The sequence below is a fragment of the Clarias gariepinus genome, chromosome 25 (genome assembly GCF_024256425.1).
Source record: "Clarias gariepinus isolate MV-2021 ecotype Netherlands chromosome 25, CGAR_prim_01v2, whole genome shotgun sequence".
NCBI classification, from domain to species: Eukaryota; Metazoa; Chordata; class Actinopteri; order Siluriformes; family Clariidae; genus Clarias; species Clarias gariepinus.
Genome location: NC_071124.1, coordinates 10,924,616 through 10,941,847, shown reverse-complemented (window position 1 = coordinate 10,941,847; position 17,232 = coordinate 10,924,616). Strand labels below are relative to the sequence as shown.

Sequence of the window (17,232 nt, the reverse complement as noted above, 5' to 3'; positions counted from 1 at the left end):
ATACGAGCCCACTTCCGGAACGAATTAAGCTCGTAATCCGAGGTTCCACTGTATTCTACTTCATGCTTTTCTTTATTGACAATAAAGATCGGACACTCAAAACTAAACAATCAGACGCAAAGAAATGGATCAATAATACAAGTAAATTAAAATAACATCAGAGAAAAAGTGGAACCACAGTGCAACAATAACGGTTTAACGTCGGCATGTTAATTGCAGAGGAACAATATATAAGGAAACATTCGGTATTATATATTCAATTCAATTTTATTTGTATAGCACTTTTAACAATTGTCATTGTCGCAAAGCAGCTTTACACAATCAAAAGAATTATTTAAGTCTGTATGGAATGTAAGTGTGCATGAATCAAGATGAGCAGATTGTATATGTAATTTCATTTATTCCAATGTGTATGCTGATGTTTCTGTATTTTTGTTAAAAATGTATATTTTATCAGGCAGTACTAGTCTGGCATTTCTAGTTTCCAGTGTGGCTTTTTGATCCTTCAGGCGCTAAACAAAAGGGAAGATCAATATCGTTCTACGCTTTTTGTTGGTGTGCGGCATTTTGCGATGATCCCTAAATCATTCGTTGCGCCGTAGAGAATAATGGTGTTTATGCTTTTAAACATGTATAATTTAAGGCAGATATAGCTTAAAGACTATATAAGATGAAAAAGAGGAAACTACTAAATATGTAAAGAGGAAATATATGTGGGTATCTTATTTGCGGGTTTATTTACGCAGCTATTGAATTTGGAGCTGCGAATATAAAACTAACTTTACCGCGGACACAAACCGAGTCAGTAGTGTACTGTACTGTATACTGTGAGCATAATAATGTCAATGGATACATTTGTTACATGGACCACAAAAGAGCAGGTGATTCAGCACTATCAGCCTAATCAACCAAAAAGCCAGCCGAAAGGAAAATATGAGGAAGCCTACTGTATGTTGCGCTTGGAGTCATGGTGGGGATGGTGGGGGCAGAGGAGAGACTCGTGTGTGTTTTGTGTCTTAAACCGCTGGCAGCAGACAGCATGAGACTCAACAAATTAGGAAGACACTTATAGACATCCCAGTCAAGTTAATAAGCCACTCGACTTCTTTGAAAGAAAGCTCTAGATAAGTGACAAAGTAAGCCTGTTATAACAATTGCATGTGTATTTTATCTGTTTTTAAACTTGGTGTTATTTGATCTTATTAGTTTAGAAATTTAAATATTTCAAAAAATAGTAAACTTGGCTGATTTCGTTATCATTTTGTCGACAAGTGGGGCTTAAAAATTCGCCCACCCACTTAAGTGGGGAATGACAGAAAATGTTTGAGAACCACGGGATTAATGTAAAAGGTAAAATCAATGACTATTAGGAAATTAATTTTGACAGTTCACCTGCTCTTCCATGTTTAACAAGTACTCATGTCATCCTACAATGTGGGTTTGTCAATGAAAATTGAACTTGCTGGATATGATCATTTCCATTTAATAAAAACAAGTTTACCTTTGGTCAGTCATTTCTGGTTTCTCGAGGAGGGCTGGTAAATCACGCATCAATCTACTGAGATCTGAAGCCATAGCCCCCAGTGGGATAAGTCCAGAAAGCAGCTCCACACACAGTTCCAAGGGCACATCAGTATCTACCTGCATCACTGAGCTTGACAACTCATCCAGCAAAGCTTTAGTCAGCAGCTGCAGGACTGCCTTTTCAACTGTTTATGACAGAAAAAAAAATAAAGGGAAATAAAAAGCCCAGATTTTTAAAAAGCATAAAGTCAAAAAGTTCTGGATGGGGTTGGGGGGGGAGGTCTCAGTTTGCAAAGGAGCAAAAAGATTTAGGAACAATAAAAAAAATGTCATGGTCTAAGAAGTCCAGATTCACCCCCGTGCAGAGCAGAGGGCATGTCATGTGCATTGTCCTCTGTACAAGTCTCTGAAGGCAGCGTTATGATCTACTGTAGGGTTGCTTGAATTAGTCAGGGCTAGGCTCAGCAACAATAAGATGACTATCCGAATGTACTAAATCACCAACCATATCAGAAGATGGGACCCAAAATTTTTCTTCCCTGATGACAAGGGGATCGAGACTGACAATGCACCTAATGTTTGAGAGTGGTTCTGGGAGCATAAGGAATCAAAATTCTTGATGTGCAGGAGAGGACAGCTTATGCAATGCCACAACATTTATTTCTATCCAGAATTGTAGTAATTTTTGTATTTGGATTGATCATCTTAAACTAAAGTACTATAACTCTGGATGGAAATAAATGCTGTGACATTGCAAATATTTATTATGTACAATATATTGGCAAATGCACACTGTAGATGAATATACACACTGTAAAACAAAAAATATCAGTGTGTGTGACCTACTTTTTGGCCAGGCAATTTAAACCAATATGGGTTTACAGGATGAGGCTATTAACCTTAAGAAATAAATGTTTCCAAATGTCCACACATCAATTAAGTAATACATATAAAGGTAAACCCTTTCTCTGGTAATTTATCTGACAATAAGTGATAACAAAATCTCTTACTGTCTTTTGGTCTGCATGGGTCTTCATTGGTAACCCGCTGAAGGTAGCTGCTTAGTAAAGAAAGGAAGCTGGTGTTTTGAGTTGTGATGTGCGTAATGTCAGTCTGTTCTAGGCACCAAAGCTCGAAGGTTAGACAGTGAGTGGAACAGTTCTGCACCAGTAGGGCTGCAAGTTCTAAAGAAGAATGGCACTGAAGGCAGCGGAGAACGATATCAGTGGGGATCAGTTTAGCACAGCCAGGCTCTCTGCGCAGCATCTACAAAAATTAATAATTTGATTATCACATGATTTTAGAAACAATTATTTTTTAAAAAATAATTCAAATTTTAAATGTATTTTTAAACAAATCGGTCGGACCAGTCAGTTTTTCCTTAGAGTTCCATGAACACAAGATGTTACTAGTTTTTAAATAATATTAATAATATTAAAAAAATATGAATTAATAAATATTGTCTTTTTGATTAAGTCAAGTAGGCTTTTGTCATTTTAACCATATACAGTTCAGTACAATTCAGTGAAACGAAACAACATTCCTCCAGGTCCAAGGTGCTACACACACAGGGCTGATAGTGGAAAAAATTCCTGAGCCTGAACTTTTTTTCCTTGCCCCCAAGGTGAGTAGGGGGGCGATACTATTTATGTGACACACTTTTAAACACATATACATAACACATAATATATAAACAGCCTATGTATAACCCTAATCATCATTATTGTCAAGCAGCTCTTTTTAGATATTTTCATATTTGCAGTATGCCCCCAGTATTATTCAAGAAAACACAGCATTTTCTTCTCAATATGTTCAGTGCCTAGATTGACATTTTTAGCCCATCTTAGTACAATCACTGGAGGTAAATGCTACAGATGCTACAGCCATACCAAGACAGGTCAGTACTGTAAGTGGCAATAATACTACTTCACAGGTAGTGTACACTACTAGTACACAGGAATTGATCAACTAAAGGACATGAAAAGGACACACATTAATTTTTCTTTAACAAATTTGATTGCAAAATATGCACCATTCAACTGAAAAACTATAATAAATAAATATACTGTAAAAGGCAGTATGGGATTAACAAAAAAACATTTCTCCTTCCCTTTATTTATTCCTGTCTTAACGTAGTTTTTGGTCCAAAACATGCAAATGGTGCAAAATATGAACCATTAAACAGAAACACTATAATAAATAAATATACTATCAAAGCTGAGGCATTCGCAATATTGACTTTTTTGCTGGCAAGATGCTGTGTTTTCACACTGCCTGCATTCTCGTCATAAAATCATACCAGTACATTAAGAATTTTATCCATACTTTTGTCCATGGCCTCGTCAATGTTGACTGAAAACATGCTATTCTTAAGCTTCTCAGACAGTATCAATTAAAACTCTGGCGAGATGCCGTGTGTAAGAAGATAGCTTGATATTAGGGCACAAGGCAACCCTGGACAGGGTGCCAATCCATCCCAGGGCACACACACATACACTCACACACTCATTTGCACACTACAAGCAATTTGGTAAAGCCAATTCGCTTTCTGCATGTCTTTGGACTGTGGGAGGAAACCGGAGTATCCGGAGGAAACCCACTAAGCACAGGGAGAACATGCAAACTCCATGCACACAGAGACGAACAGGAATCAAGTCTGTCTGGGAATCAAGCCCAGACCCTGGAGGTGCAAGGCGACAGTGCTAAACACTACACCATTGTGCCACACTATCTGTTTCAATTTCAATTTGTTTAAAAAAATAAAGACATACTATACACATACCTGTAGAAAAAAATCTTCCATTTCAACACTGTAGCAGGAGCTGTATAGAGCTGCGAGACTGCGCAAGTGCACCTGAGACAGACAGGGCAAGGTGTTTCCAGAGAGGTCATGAGATATGCTCTTGGTGAGTATTGTCAAGACAGCATGACCATACAGACTCATCCTGTTACCGCCAGTCAACAGTCTTCTCTGAGGCAGCAGCAGCAGGGCTGAAAGCACCTCACTCACACTGGACGGATCCATGCACTCAAACAATGCCAGAAAGGCTTCAACAGTCTGAGACTGTTTCACCAAAGACCTGAGAATGACACAAGTTCAAGGTTTAGAGTAAGTCTTTTAGTAGATTTTTTAAAATATATTTTTCCTCCAGATTTTAATGTGATTTTCTCACGATTTAGGAAATGGCAAATTCCCACCTGTTTCTTAACACTCTACCATACAGTAAATATGCAAGCTGACATACTTCCTCTGTTGTACATTTATGTTTAACCACAGCAGCTGTTGTATAGTTCATTAAGGCTCTTTCAGTTTTTGCACTATATTCAATTACAATTTGGTCTCTGACCAAAAATAATTAAATTTAAGAGTAATTTCTGACCAAGTAAGGCATTCTATGTGTGGTGATAATAGAGCGTAACAGCACTAAGATACTTAACTACAGTTAAGTATGGTCTGAAGCACACTAAGAAGAACAATGATTAGGTGTTCTTTCATACTTTAGAATTAAAGTACAATACTAAAAATAAAAAAAATAAAGAAAAACCACTGAAGGAGAAGGAGTGTATATATATATATATATATATATATATATATATATATATATATATATAAAATCGAATGAAAACTCTAAATATATTGAATGGATTCCGAATATATTAAATGAAACTCTATATATATATTGAATAAAAAGTCTGAATATATTAATTGAAACATGATATCATCGAAACACAGCGCTATCTTTAGGAAGAAAAAGCGAGTCTGCAATGTTGCCAACTTAGCAACTTTGTCACTAAGATTTAGCTACTTTTACTTTGAGTTTTGCTTACTCATCTCCCTGGTCTGCTCTGATCAGTGAGCGCTAGCTCCGTCTGAAAGGAGCAGCATATTCCCGTGACCGCATGGCAGCTGACATAGATGTAAATAAGCTGCGCATCATAGGATTAGGGTAAACACGCAGAATGCAAATACGATGTAATCACGTCATCAATATGCAAATATATGCATGACGTTATCTAGCGACATTTGGCTACTTTTTGAGCAGACTTTAGCTACTTTCCATTAAAAATAGATCGCAACACTGCGCGAGAAACGATTTCTGCGATTCTGAAAAGAGACGGTCAACACGTTAGCGAGTGCGTGTACGGCCCAAAGTCCATTTCCTCCTCTTGTCCTCTTTCTTTGAAGCGATGTTTGGTAGCGAGAGTGAAGACGGTTATGCTCACTGATTCATATTCAAACCAAAAACAAAGGCAATCAAGTCGAAGCAGTTAAGAGTTCAGTTGATGTGCAAACAACAGAACTAGGCATAAGGCGAGCTCGTAGCCAAGAACATTCACAGAGGGCGAAATTAATTAGAGCAAGCCACAAAGAAACTGACCGTAACAGCCTACTTCACGACGAAACACTGGGCTTAAATACAACGCAAACTAACTGGGAAAACCAAACGCAACTGTGACACATTAGGGAGGAAAAAGTAATAACAACCCATGGCGGGTTTAAATGTATTCAAATGTGGAAATCTGATATTGAGTGCGTCTTACGGCACCACTTTGGGACGTACACGCACTCACTAACCTATTGACCATCTCTTCATTTCTCAGAATCGCAGCAACCAAGTTTCTAGCTTATTCTTCCTAAAGATGGCGGTGTTTCGATGATGTCATGTTCCAATCAATATATTTAGACTTTTCATTCAATATATTCATACTTTTCAGGAACACCATACTAATACGGTGTTTGACCCCCTTTCACCTTCACAACTGCCTTAAATCTACATGGCATTGATTCAACAAGGTGCTGAAAGCATTCTTTAGAAATGTTGGCCCGTATTGATAGGATAGCATCTTGCAGTTGATGGAGATTTGTGGGATGCACATCCAGGGCACGAAGCTTCCATTCCACAACATCCCAAATATGCTCTGTTGGGTTGAGATCGACTGTACGCCAAATTCTGACTCTACCATTTGAATGTCTCAACAGAAATCGAGACTCATCAGACCAGGCAACATTTTTCCAGTCTTCAACTGTCCAATTTTGGTAAGCTCGTGCAAATTGTAGCCTCTTTTTCCTATTTGTAGTGGAGATGAGTGGTACCCAGTGGGGTCTTCTGCTGTTGAAGCCCATCGGCCTCAAGGTTGTGCGTGTTGTGGCTTCACAAATGCATACCTCGGTTGTAACAAGTGGTTATTTCAGTCAAAGTTGCTCTTCTATCAGCTTGAATCAGTCGGTCCATTCTCCTCTGACCTCTAGCATCAACAAGACATTATCGCCCACAGGACTGCCGCATACTGGATGTTTTTCCCTTTTTACACTATTCTTTGTAAACCCTAGAAATAGTTGTGCGCACCAACAACCATGCCACGCTTAAAATTGCTTAAATCACCTTTCATCCCATTCTGACATTCGGTTTGGAGTTCAGGAGATTGTCTTGACCAGGACCACACCCCTATTCACCCATTGAAGCAACTGCCATTTGATTGGTTGATTAGATAATCAGGTGCTCCTATTAATCCTTTAGGTGAATCTATATAGAGTTTTCATTTGATTCTCTCATAAATATTTTCTTAAACGGCTTGCCATTTTTATATTTATATATATAAAGATAATGCTGCAAAGTGTATGCCTGTCTGTCTGTCTCTCTCTCTCTCTCTCATATATATATATATATATATATATATATATATATATATATATATATATATATATATAAAGAAGAGAGAGAGAGAGAGAGAGAGAGACAGACAGACAGGCATACACTTTGCAGCATTATCTTTTGCTCTAATAGTATTCAGGGTTCATGTGCTAACTGGAATATACATGTGATTCACTCACTTTTAAGAAAAACCATATGGTAACAAAGTATTATGGTGGCATACCTTCTGCTCAGTTGTAGCTCATTGAGCAAGGCTTGCTGTATGGCTGACAAGTAAGGGCTGATGACCTCCAGGGCATGAAAATCTCTAAGAGTCTCAACACAGAGCGTCAGCAAGTTGAGCACACCCTGAGTCAGTTGACCACAGAGCTGTTGCACCCTGTTTATGTCCAGGGAGGGAGATGGAATCACTCCCATCTCTAATGAAAAGAACCACTGCTGCAAAACTGGGTGATTGAACACCAATCTGAACACAGCAAGTAAAACCTGATGCAAGGTAGAAAACAGTAATGAATATTATGCATTAAAATAAGGGATTATAAAAATAAAATACTCATGATAACAAAAAACAAAAAGTATGCAAATATAATATTTAAACCATAATATAATATGAGTCCTAATGCACATTAGTTTCATGGCTAGTTTCATGAGGGAAAAAAGCTCACTAAGAATAAGAATTCTTCCCTTAAGAATAATTTCCTTACTTTTGCTTTTTCCTGCATTGAACTATGCCAAATTACGTACAATAAAATTATTTTCAAACATATTGCAATTTAACTTGTTATATATAACTATTAATTACTCTATTTAATATTTCAACAGTATTAACCAAAGCTAGCAGCAAATCATGGCACAAATGATCACACTTCGGAAGCCCTGGAAGTCACCTAGAGGAGGCATCTGTGGCAACAGTTTTGCAATTCATGCCCTCAATTTAATAATCCAATCCCACGACTTCTTAAACCGTTTCCTCAGTTTAATTATCCGTGCGCTCAGATTTGGCAATCCGTACCCACAAATTTAAAATTCGGTGCGCACGCTTTCACAATCTGTTCCACAGGTTTGTACACAGACTCCTTTTAGAAGAAAGTTAAGCTATGCATTTAGAATAAGCTTTTATCCAAAAGACTTACAAAAGAGAAGGAAATCAATTAGTCCAAAGTTGGTCACAGGAAATAACTATACCATCGTACACATTGATTTGAAATGCAGTTGCTGAAACAAGCTAACAAGCGCTCCACAGATTGGGAATCATCGCTCCCTCTTGCAGTGATTGCAGTCATTCCAGATCCATGGAAGTTCTCAACAGAACCAAAGCAATACATAAATAATTGCAAGTTGACTCTTGCATGCTGCTACACTGTTCAAATCAACAACTATATAAAAAAAATTAGGCAAGTTCAAATATTTCCTTAATGGCTACAGAAAGCCATAACAAACTTAGATGATTTCCAGATCTCCCTAGAATTTCCTATGACACTGTGTTCAGGATTAAATACAGGAATGTAAGAAAAGCCCCTTAACCGCAATAAACATTTGAAAATGCAAATGACATAATTCTAAATAAAACTATTAGTTGTCAACGACTAAAAACATTTTTTACCTGCTCTTTGCTGACTTCTTGAATAGCTGTGACGTTCACATCAGAATAAAAAGATTCCTCCTCCTGTGTTTCTGACGAGGTAGGTGGGGTTTCAGGAATGCTGAATAGTTTGAGAAACAAAGCATGTAGCACCATAAGCATACAGTCCACAACCTCGACTGCCTGGTCTTCAGGGGCCTAGACCAATATAAGCAGAGAAAACGTTTTACCCGGGAATCCATAGCTTGGGGCACCATATTATTTTTTGCAGAAAAACAGAATTTACCAAGCAGAATGTCTCTACAAAATACTGTAGATACATCAGCGTTTGATTGAAAGCCCCAATAAACTTTGGTAATTTTAAGGTGGACAAAAACTGCTCTAGATCTTTCCAGAATGAGTCCTGAAGAAAAGTTCCAGGTCCTTCGCAGTAGCATGCCTTTAAGTAGGAAGAAAAATCTAAAACAGACACAGGAGAAGCGGACTGCACCAGGGTAAACTGTAGGAGATAAACATATTTTGGATTTAAGTTAGTAAGTCTTTTGAGCTTCAAATTTAAAGACAACATATGTACAGTGGGGAAAATAATTATTTAATCCTCTTCAGATTTAGTAAATTTGCCCACTAACAAAGAAATGACTGGTCTATAATTTTTGTCATAGATTCATTGTAAAGAATAAAGATAGAATATCAACCAAAAATCCAGAAAATGCATGTGATACAAAAGGTTATACATTTATATACATCTCAATGAGGAAAATGAGTGTTTGATCCCAAAGCATATTACTTGGTGGAGAAACCCTTGTTGGCAAGCCCATCCAGGACCCATGCTCAAGAGATTCAGCCTCATGATCATTCTCAAGCTCCTCTCATGATTATTCTTACCGCAGATGAAATCTTGCATGGAGCTCCAGATCGATGGGTCTTTTGTATTTCTCTCATTTGCGAATAGTCACTCCAATAGTTGTCTCCTTCTCAACAAGCTCCTAGCTGATGGTCTTGTAGCCCATTCCAGCCTTGTGCAGGTCTACAATCTTGTCCTTGATGTCTTTTGGCAACTCTTTTGTCTAACCCATCCATGGTGGTGTTTTTTCTGATTTTTTATTTTATTTATATTCTGTCTTTATCATTTAAAATAAACCCATAATAAAAATGATAGACCCTTACAAAATCTACAGGGGATCAAACATTTTTTTCCGCACTGTAATTCTGCATAAAGAATGCGTAATAGCAAACATTTCTGAATCCATTGGTTGGAGGAAAAGCTAAATTTAAATGCAACATTCACACACAGTTCCATAGTATAAGACATTTGATTTTGCAATCCAAAGATTAATATTAGACACTAAATTAAAACATCAGTTTTCATTTCCAGATATTTATATCTAGATGTGTTAAACAACTTAGAACATAAAGAGACCACCCAGGTTTTGGAAGAATAGGTTAAAATAAACTAAATGTCCTACACATGCTGCTTCTGAGCTACCAATGATCCAGACCCCCTTTGCGCCCCTCTGACTCATCCGGGCGCCCCACTTCTGGCTGGAAATCGCGTCAAATAGAGACCCCATGCGGTCTGCTTGGGATGCGTGTGGTGACTGGGGACATTTCCACTTGACCATAAAATGGACTTTGACTCGGCTGATGCAGACAGCTGTTCTCTGATGGTTCACTGCAGTCACTCAATAGTTCAGGACTGAAATTCTTACAAACAGTTTTTGTCCCCGAGTTTCCAATAACGAAAGAGGACTCTGTATTAGCCTACAATTCTATTGAGTTATACTGAACTGCCAGTCTCCTAACATGCAGTATAACTGCAGATCAATATCTGCTATCTGTCATCACCCGAATGAGGATGGGTTTCTTGTTGAGTCTGTTTTTTCTCAAGGTTTCTTCCTATTTTTAACACAGGTAGTTCCACCTTGCTACCATTGCACAAATATACATATTTTCTCACACTTTTACAATTTACTTTTTTTTTTACTCTGTAACGCTGCTTTGCCACAATGAAAATTGTTAAAAGATCTATAAAATACATAAATAGAAATACAACTGAAATGATTTTAATTAAATTAACTCTGGTACTACAGTACCATGCATTACAGCTAATTGTTTAAACAACCTGGCATACATGGGCAATAAGAAACACCTGTGAGTAATATGTTTCAGAGTTTTGATCTGTTAAAAACTAAGTGGGATAAAAACAAAAGGTGTGATGTTCCATATGACTTCACATGTCTAAATGCAAAACGTACCGGTGTTTCTGGAAGTAGATGAGAGAGCCATTTAAAGTAATACTTGTGGAAGTCAGAAATAGAGGAATGATGTGAGGTACATTTCTGAGGAGAGAGAAGCTCTGTATCGTAGTTTTGCAGAGTCAAACACAGAGCTAGTGGATCCCTCTGTGAGTGCAGGATATCACACAGTACTGCACATATGTACTCACACAGAACACCTAAAAAGCAACAGTCCAAATTAAAGCATACTTTACAGTTGCAGTGCTGTACATTAATGTAACATGTTGGTGCAAATTAAATTAAAATTATGTCCTGCAGACAGCATTAAAATAAGAATCTAACCTCCTGATCTTTGGAAGAGACTATACATATCGTCATGATATTTAAATCAATTCCAATCTATTAAAATAATTAAATATTTTAAAAAATTCTACCCCACAATATAAACAGATACAGGACAACTATTTCATGACTGATAATAAATTTCAAATTCTGAATTTCTTTAAATTACTTTTTTGAGGTATAAAGGCAGCCTGTTCTTTGTTCCGTGCCTCTAGCACAGCAGGCACAGCAGCACTAAAAGGGTATATCTGAAAGATGATGTCATCAGTAAGAGCCAGTCCAGCGCTTTCGGAATCCGTTTCACTGGCCTCTATTTTGACATCAGTTATACCAGCTACATCTGTTAGGCAAAAAAAAGTATAACATCTGAATGTTCCTGGTAAAAGCACTCATGGTGATTAATTAGTCTTTTATATATATAAGTAATATGTAATCTAAAAAGTATTGATGATATAAAACATTCAATACTAAAGCACAAATGAATTGCAAAAAAATGCATTTCAGCTTTTCCCTGATCCACAATTCCTGTGAAAATGCATGATAGCTCACCGTTAAAATGAGATATGGAAACACTACTACTGTTCATATCATGTCCCCTAATTTTAGCCTGATGATGCACAGCCTCCTGAATCATAACTGCAACTTTATCCATGTAAATGCAAGGATTCAACACCACCCTCGTCAGAACCTACACACGCATGCACACACACATCAAAAACAGGTAACTTTAGTATGCAGTCAGGTCGATAAATATTGATACAATATTGACACTGAAAGTTATTGGGTTTTTTTGCAGTCTATTAGATTTTCAAGCTTATTCAAGATATCTGAGCTGTTGTAAAACTTTTAAAACTGACAAGTATTTTTGATCAAATGTAAACAAACATAATAAAACGCCACAGGCTTTTGATTTTATATCATCATTCCAAGTTCAAACAACAAGGCTGTTTTCATCTGACCACAACCTCTCTATTTGGAACCAATTTCAACAATTTTACTCACAAGGATTTAAGTAATATTTTTTTTTGTTTATGCTAAACATGTTAAGTGACAGAAAACCTAAATAATAATGAGCCCACACATAAAAGGGCTAGGAGTCCTACAGTGTCGACCTGATTTGGATACCTTTCAAATTAAAGCTGAAAGACTATTCTTTAAGCTATTCTTTGAGCTCATCTTTACTTTTTTATCCAATTCACTGTGGCAGTGAAGCATTTTTTAAATGTCCAAATATGTACAGCTCAGACTATATTTTCTCTGGATTGAGCCTGACAAATACAACATGGTTCTTGAGATGCAGGAGTATATTTTCATACCAAGTCTAAAAACTGAACAACTGTCTCTTGCTGTGAAGATTCCAAGTGCAGCAGTTGATCGAGCCAAAGTTCCAACTCTTTCCAGTTGTGCTCAAATGCACTACTTTCTTTCAGAACCTGACAAAATAACAGTAACAACCATATTACAACCCCCTTATGTGTTCCCTCACTCACAACACTGTAAGTACATTACAAGAAGGCAGAGACCTAAATACCTTTGCAAATAGATAACTTTTAAAGATTCTAACCCGATGCTCCACACACTGACCTTAAGGAGTAGCATCCGCGTTGTGGCCCCCAGTTGAGAGTTGCTGGTGTTGACAAACATCTTTAGCAGCACATATAATACAGAACGTTCACGCCCTGCGCACTCTGGAGCCAGTACATCCTATGGCAAAAAACAAAGCAACTAATCAGAGACCCTGACTGAGAAAATTTGTGAGGCAAAAACAATGACAAGGTTTTCCAAGAGATGATGTTGACAGATGAGATGTACTTAATGAACATAATGCATAATCCCCAATAGGCAATGAGGATACTTGTCTCTGCATTCTTGCAAAATACGTAGAATGTGGAGATGGTGGATCTGTGGTTCTCACAGTGAAATTTATTAAGAATCCGGGAATAGGCCCTACTTTTTTAGACAAAGACAACAGTAGGGCTTATGCCTGAATCCATAATCCTAAATTTAAAATAATTATTGCAACCTGACCACCTTTATACAGAGACTTAAACGTCAGAGAGAGCAAGGTACGTACTAACCACATTGAGATGTAACTGGTTATAGTAAGTAGAAATAAAATGGTTAGTTGGAAAGGCTGGTTTGGACAGCGAAGGACACAGTAGAGAATCGCATTTACAGAATAAAAAAAAAATCATTGAAATGAGTTTGAAAGATGTGAGAAAATATGTATAAATTATAAATACGAGTTTGAACCTGATAAGCAAGCCAGGGTTGACAGTAGCAAGGAAAAACTCTGATATGATAATAGGAAGAAAAAAAATTAAAAGAAAAAAAAGAAAAACATCCCTACAGTGATGGTACATACTGTAGTAAGTAACCTAGTAACGCATTGTGAGGATCTTGAGCACTTTTGTAAGTTGCTCTGGATAGGAGCGCCTGCAAAATGCCTATTTTTTCACTATTTAGCTCTTACCGATGTTTTGCTGCAGTTTTAGTTTTACTAAGCAATGTTATCCAGCAGTTAAATAGTTCTGCTGAAACACCACTGGCAGTTTTTAAATAAGAATGTTGACCTGCTCGATAATAAATAAAATTATGCTATGAATCAATCAACACACCTTACATGATCAGTTAAATGTAAGTCATGCAAGAGAATCACGGAATGTTTTATAAAACGAAGTGGAATAGCACCAGCAGATTACATTGCACTGGATCACACTGGACTTTGAACAACTTGGATTCTGTGGCTCTCCAATCTTCCTCCACACTCTGGGACTCTACATTAAATGCAAAATCTACTTTCACATGAAAAGAGGACATTGGACCATTTTCTTTTTCTCCTTCACCAGATCTCTGGTATCGGGCTTAATGCTATGAATGCCGCAGTAGTAGCCCGATTAGTAAAGATGTTTATGCATGATGGCTCTCACTGACTTCATCCTCACTCCGTTTCTTGTGAAGCGCTCCCAAGGTCTTAATTGGCTTTCCTTGACAGTCTTTTTAAGGATGCAGTCATCTCTGTTGCTTATGCACATATTTCCACCACTTCCCACCTCTACACCCTTTTATTCAACATTCCATAAATATATTTCGATGCAGAACTCAACAAACAGATAGGCCCTTTCAGCAATTACCTTCTTGGCTAAACCCCTTGCGGAGGGTAACATTTCATAAGAATTTACCAGCAAAGCAGCAAACTAAATAAAAGTCTGGTACATGCTTAAGCACGGTCTCATCATTTCATCCAGCTAGCATTTGGCTTCACAAGTTAAAAGGCAAATAAATCCTATAAAGTACAGCTACGACATGTTGTTTACAAATTGCAATTAAATGGTAGCATGAACAATGGGAATGACAAACATACCTGAAAGCGGAACCAAGAAAACTTGTTAGCAGGCAGCTCCAGTGCCAGCTGCAGTAATTGATACTGCAAGATGGGAGGGACATCCTCTTTCATTCCTTTCTCCGATACAATGCCTGCAAATAATTAAAACTGATATTCAATAAGCTATGCAAAGATAGCTAACCTCAAAGGCACCTCTACTTTTTAACTATTAGAAACAAATGTTAAAACATAACCTTTATTTGAATGCACATGCACGAGCGTGCAGCAGCTTGGTGCAGTCATATAACTTAATTGTGTGCCATAGTTAATTCTATTCTAATTTACTTCTATTTATTGTAATTTTCTTTAAAAAATGTATTCCTTTAATTTCATTTTTTCCTGTCTAATATATTTTTTCCTAATCCATTTTTCCTTTCTTCCCGGTAAATTAATCAGAACTGTATAATCAAGAGAAAACTATTTCCCTCTGAGATTAATAAAGCTCTTCGAATCTTAAATCTTTAAGGCATTTAAGAAGATGCATCACAATGTTCTTGCCCCCAATTTTGCTTGAACATAATAGAGTGAGTTTAGTCTGAATGCTGGTTGGCATTACTGTTTGGGAGTCACTGAGCTTTTAGAACCATTTGGGACAATGACTCTTGTACTACTATAAATAAAAGGTTTGTTTAAAGCAATCAAGAGACCTGGCTCTACAGTTTAAAGGAGAAGTTCACAAAACTGAGTAAGGAATGGCAAAAGGTTATTTCCAACACTTTAGCAGTTAGTTTATTATACACTCAGCTAAAGGATTATTAGGAACACCATAATAATACAGTGTTTGACCCCCTTTCGCCTTCAGAACTGCCTTAATTCTACGTGGCATTGGTTCAACAAGGTGCTGAAAGCATTCTTTAGAAATGTTGGCCCATATTGATAGGATAGCATCTTGCAGTTGATGGAGATTTGTGGGATGCACATCCAGGGTACGAAGCTCCCGTTCCACCACATCCCATGTGGGGCCATTTTATAGAACAGTGAACTCATTGTCATGTTCAAGAAACCAATTTGAAATGATTCGAGCTTTGTGACATGGTGCATTATCCTGCTGGAAGTAGCCATCAGAGGATGGGTACATGGTGGTCATAAAGGGGTGGACATGGTCAAAAACAATCCTCAGGTAGCTTGTGGAATTTAAATGATGCCCAATTGGCACTAAGGGGCCTAAAAATTTTTTAGGGTGAGATTTTTTTGAATCACATGACTGACAGATATATAGATCGATTGACTGATCGATTGACTGACTGATCAATTGATCGTTTAATTTATATTTTCCAATTGCACCAAAAAAAAAAAAAAAATCAGGCTATGAACCTGGGAATATCGGTCCAATGCAAAGTTTAATGGAAGAAAAAGAAAAAACTTGATACAATTACTTTTAATGCAAACAGCTACACACACACATGAACACAAATGTACATATAATACATTTAAATAAATTTAAGTTTAAATTTGTGACCAATAAGATGCCTCCCTGATGGTACTGAAAGCAGGATAAGTATCTGCCTGTATTTCACAACATTAAGGACACCACTAATCCTGACCAAATCTCCAACTCCATTTGCACAAAGACAGCCCCAAACTGGAACTTTCACCATACTTTACTGTTGCCTGCAGACACTTATTATTGTACCACTTTCCGGCCCTTAGGCAAACAATATGCCTCCTGCCACAGCCAAATATTTAAAATTTTGACCCATCAGTCCTAAGCACCTGCTGTCAATCTTCTGCACCTCAGTTCCTATGTTTTCATGCATAATTGAGTTGCTTAGCTTTGTTTCCGCATTGGAGGCATGGCATTTGAGCTGCAATTCTTCTATGAATGTCACTCCTGGCCAGACTTCTCCAGACAATAGAAACATGCGTCATACTGGTTTTCCAACATCAAAGGCTTTTAGCTTTCATTTATTACCACTATTGCTCGTTTCTTTGTGCTTCTTCAAAATAGCTTTAACAGCACACCTTGAAACACACCTAGTCTGTTTGAAATGTTTCCTAAGCTATACCTTGCTGATGCAGTATAACTACCTTTTTTCCTGTTGCTGTGCCCAGTCTTGTCATAGTGTATGACCTGTGGCATGAAACTGTATTGCAGAAAAAATAGACAATAATAAGGATTCGATTGACTTTGACAAGGGCCAAACTGTGATTGCTAGATGACTGGATAATAGCAACTCCAAATCTTAAGCTCTTCTGAGATTTTTCTGTTCTACTTTTTCCTGGATTCATTCAGTCATTATTTCACAAAATTCACACACTTTTTTTTTTTAATTCATCTCCAAAAAATGTTTCTGTAAATCTCATTTGTGACAATGTTCATTGTTAAAATTGCTAAAGAAATAAAATCGATTCAATTGAAGCATTACTGAAAACTCACCTTTTAACATTTTGCTGAAGTCAAACTTGGTTTCAGTAACAAGGTGTGGAAGAACTTTTTGATACAAGATGATCACCTGCAGTAGCAGAACCTTAAACAAGATCAGCTCGTGACTTTGATCATCTGCAATA

At 37.2% G+C, this 17,232-nt stretch overlaps 1 protein-coding gene across 1 annotated transcript in view; it reads right to left on the bottom strand.

Moving 5' to 3' along the window:
- Positions 1 to 17,232, bottom strand: part of urb1 (URB1 ribosome biogenesis homolog) — a 53,394-nt gene that overhangs the window by 21,782 nt on the left and 14,380 nt on the right. Inside the window, exons 13-25 of the mRNA XM_053486698.1 lie at positions 17,102 to 17,224; positions 14,704 to 14,816; positions 12,924 to 13,043; positions 12,656 to 12,772; positions 11,889 to 12,027; positions 11,509 to 11,679; positions 11,016 to 11,215; positions 9,047 to 9,259; positions 8,782 to 8,958; positions 7,402 to 7,664; positions 4,307 to 4,604; positions 2,535 to 2,790; positions 1,502 to 1,709 (exon numbers count right to left, since the gene is read on the bottom strand). Of these exons, the coding sequence (XP_053342673.1) occupies positions 1,502 to 1,709; positions 2,535 to 2,790; positions 4,307 to 4,604; positions 7,402 to 7,664; positions 8,782 to 8,958; positions 9,047 to 9,259; positions 11,016 to 11,215; positions 11,509 to 11,679; positions 11,889 to 12,027; positions 12,656 to 12,772; positions 12,924 to 13,043; positions 14,704 to 14,816; positions 17,102 to 17,224 (2,398 nt within the window). The remainder of the gene's footprint in view (positions 1 to 1,501; positions 1,710 to 2,534; positions 2,791 to 4,306; positions 4,605 to 7,401; positions 7,665 to 8,781; positions 8,959 to 9,046; positions 9,260 to 11,015; positions 11,216 to 11,508; positions 11,680 to 11,888; positions 12,028 to 12,655; positions 12,773 to 12,923; positions 13,044 to 14,703; positions 14,817 to 17,101; positions 17,225 to 17,232) is intronic.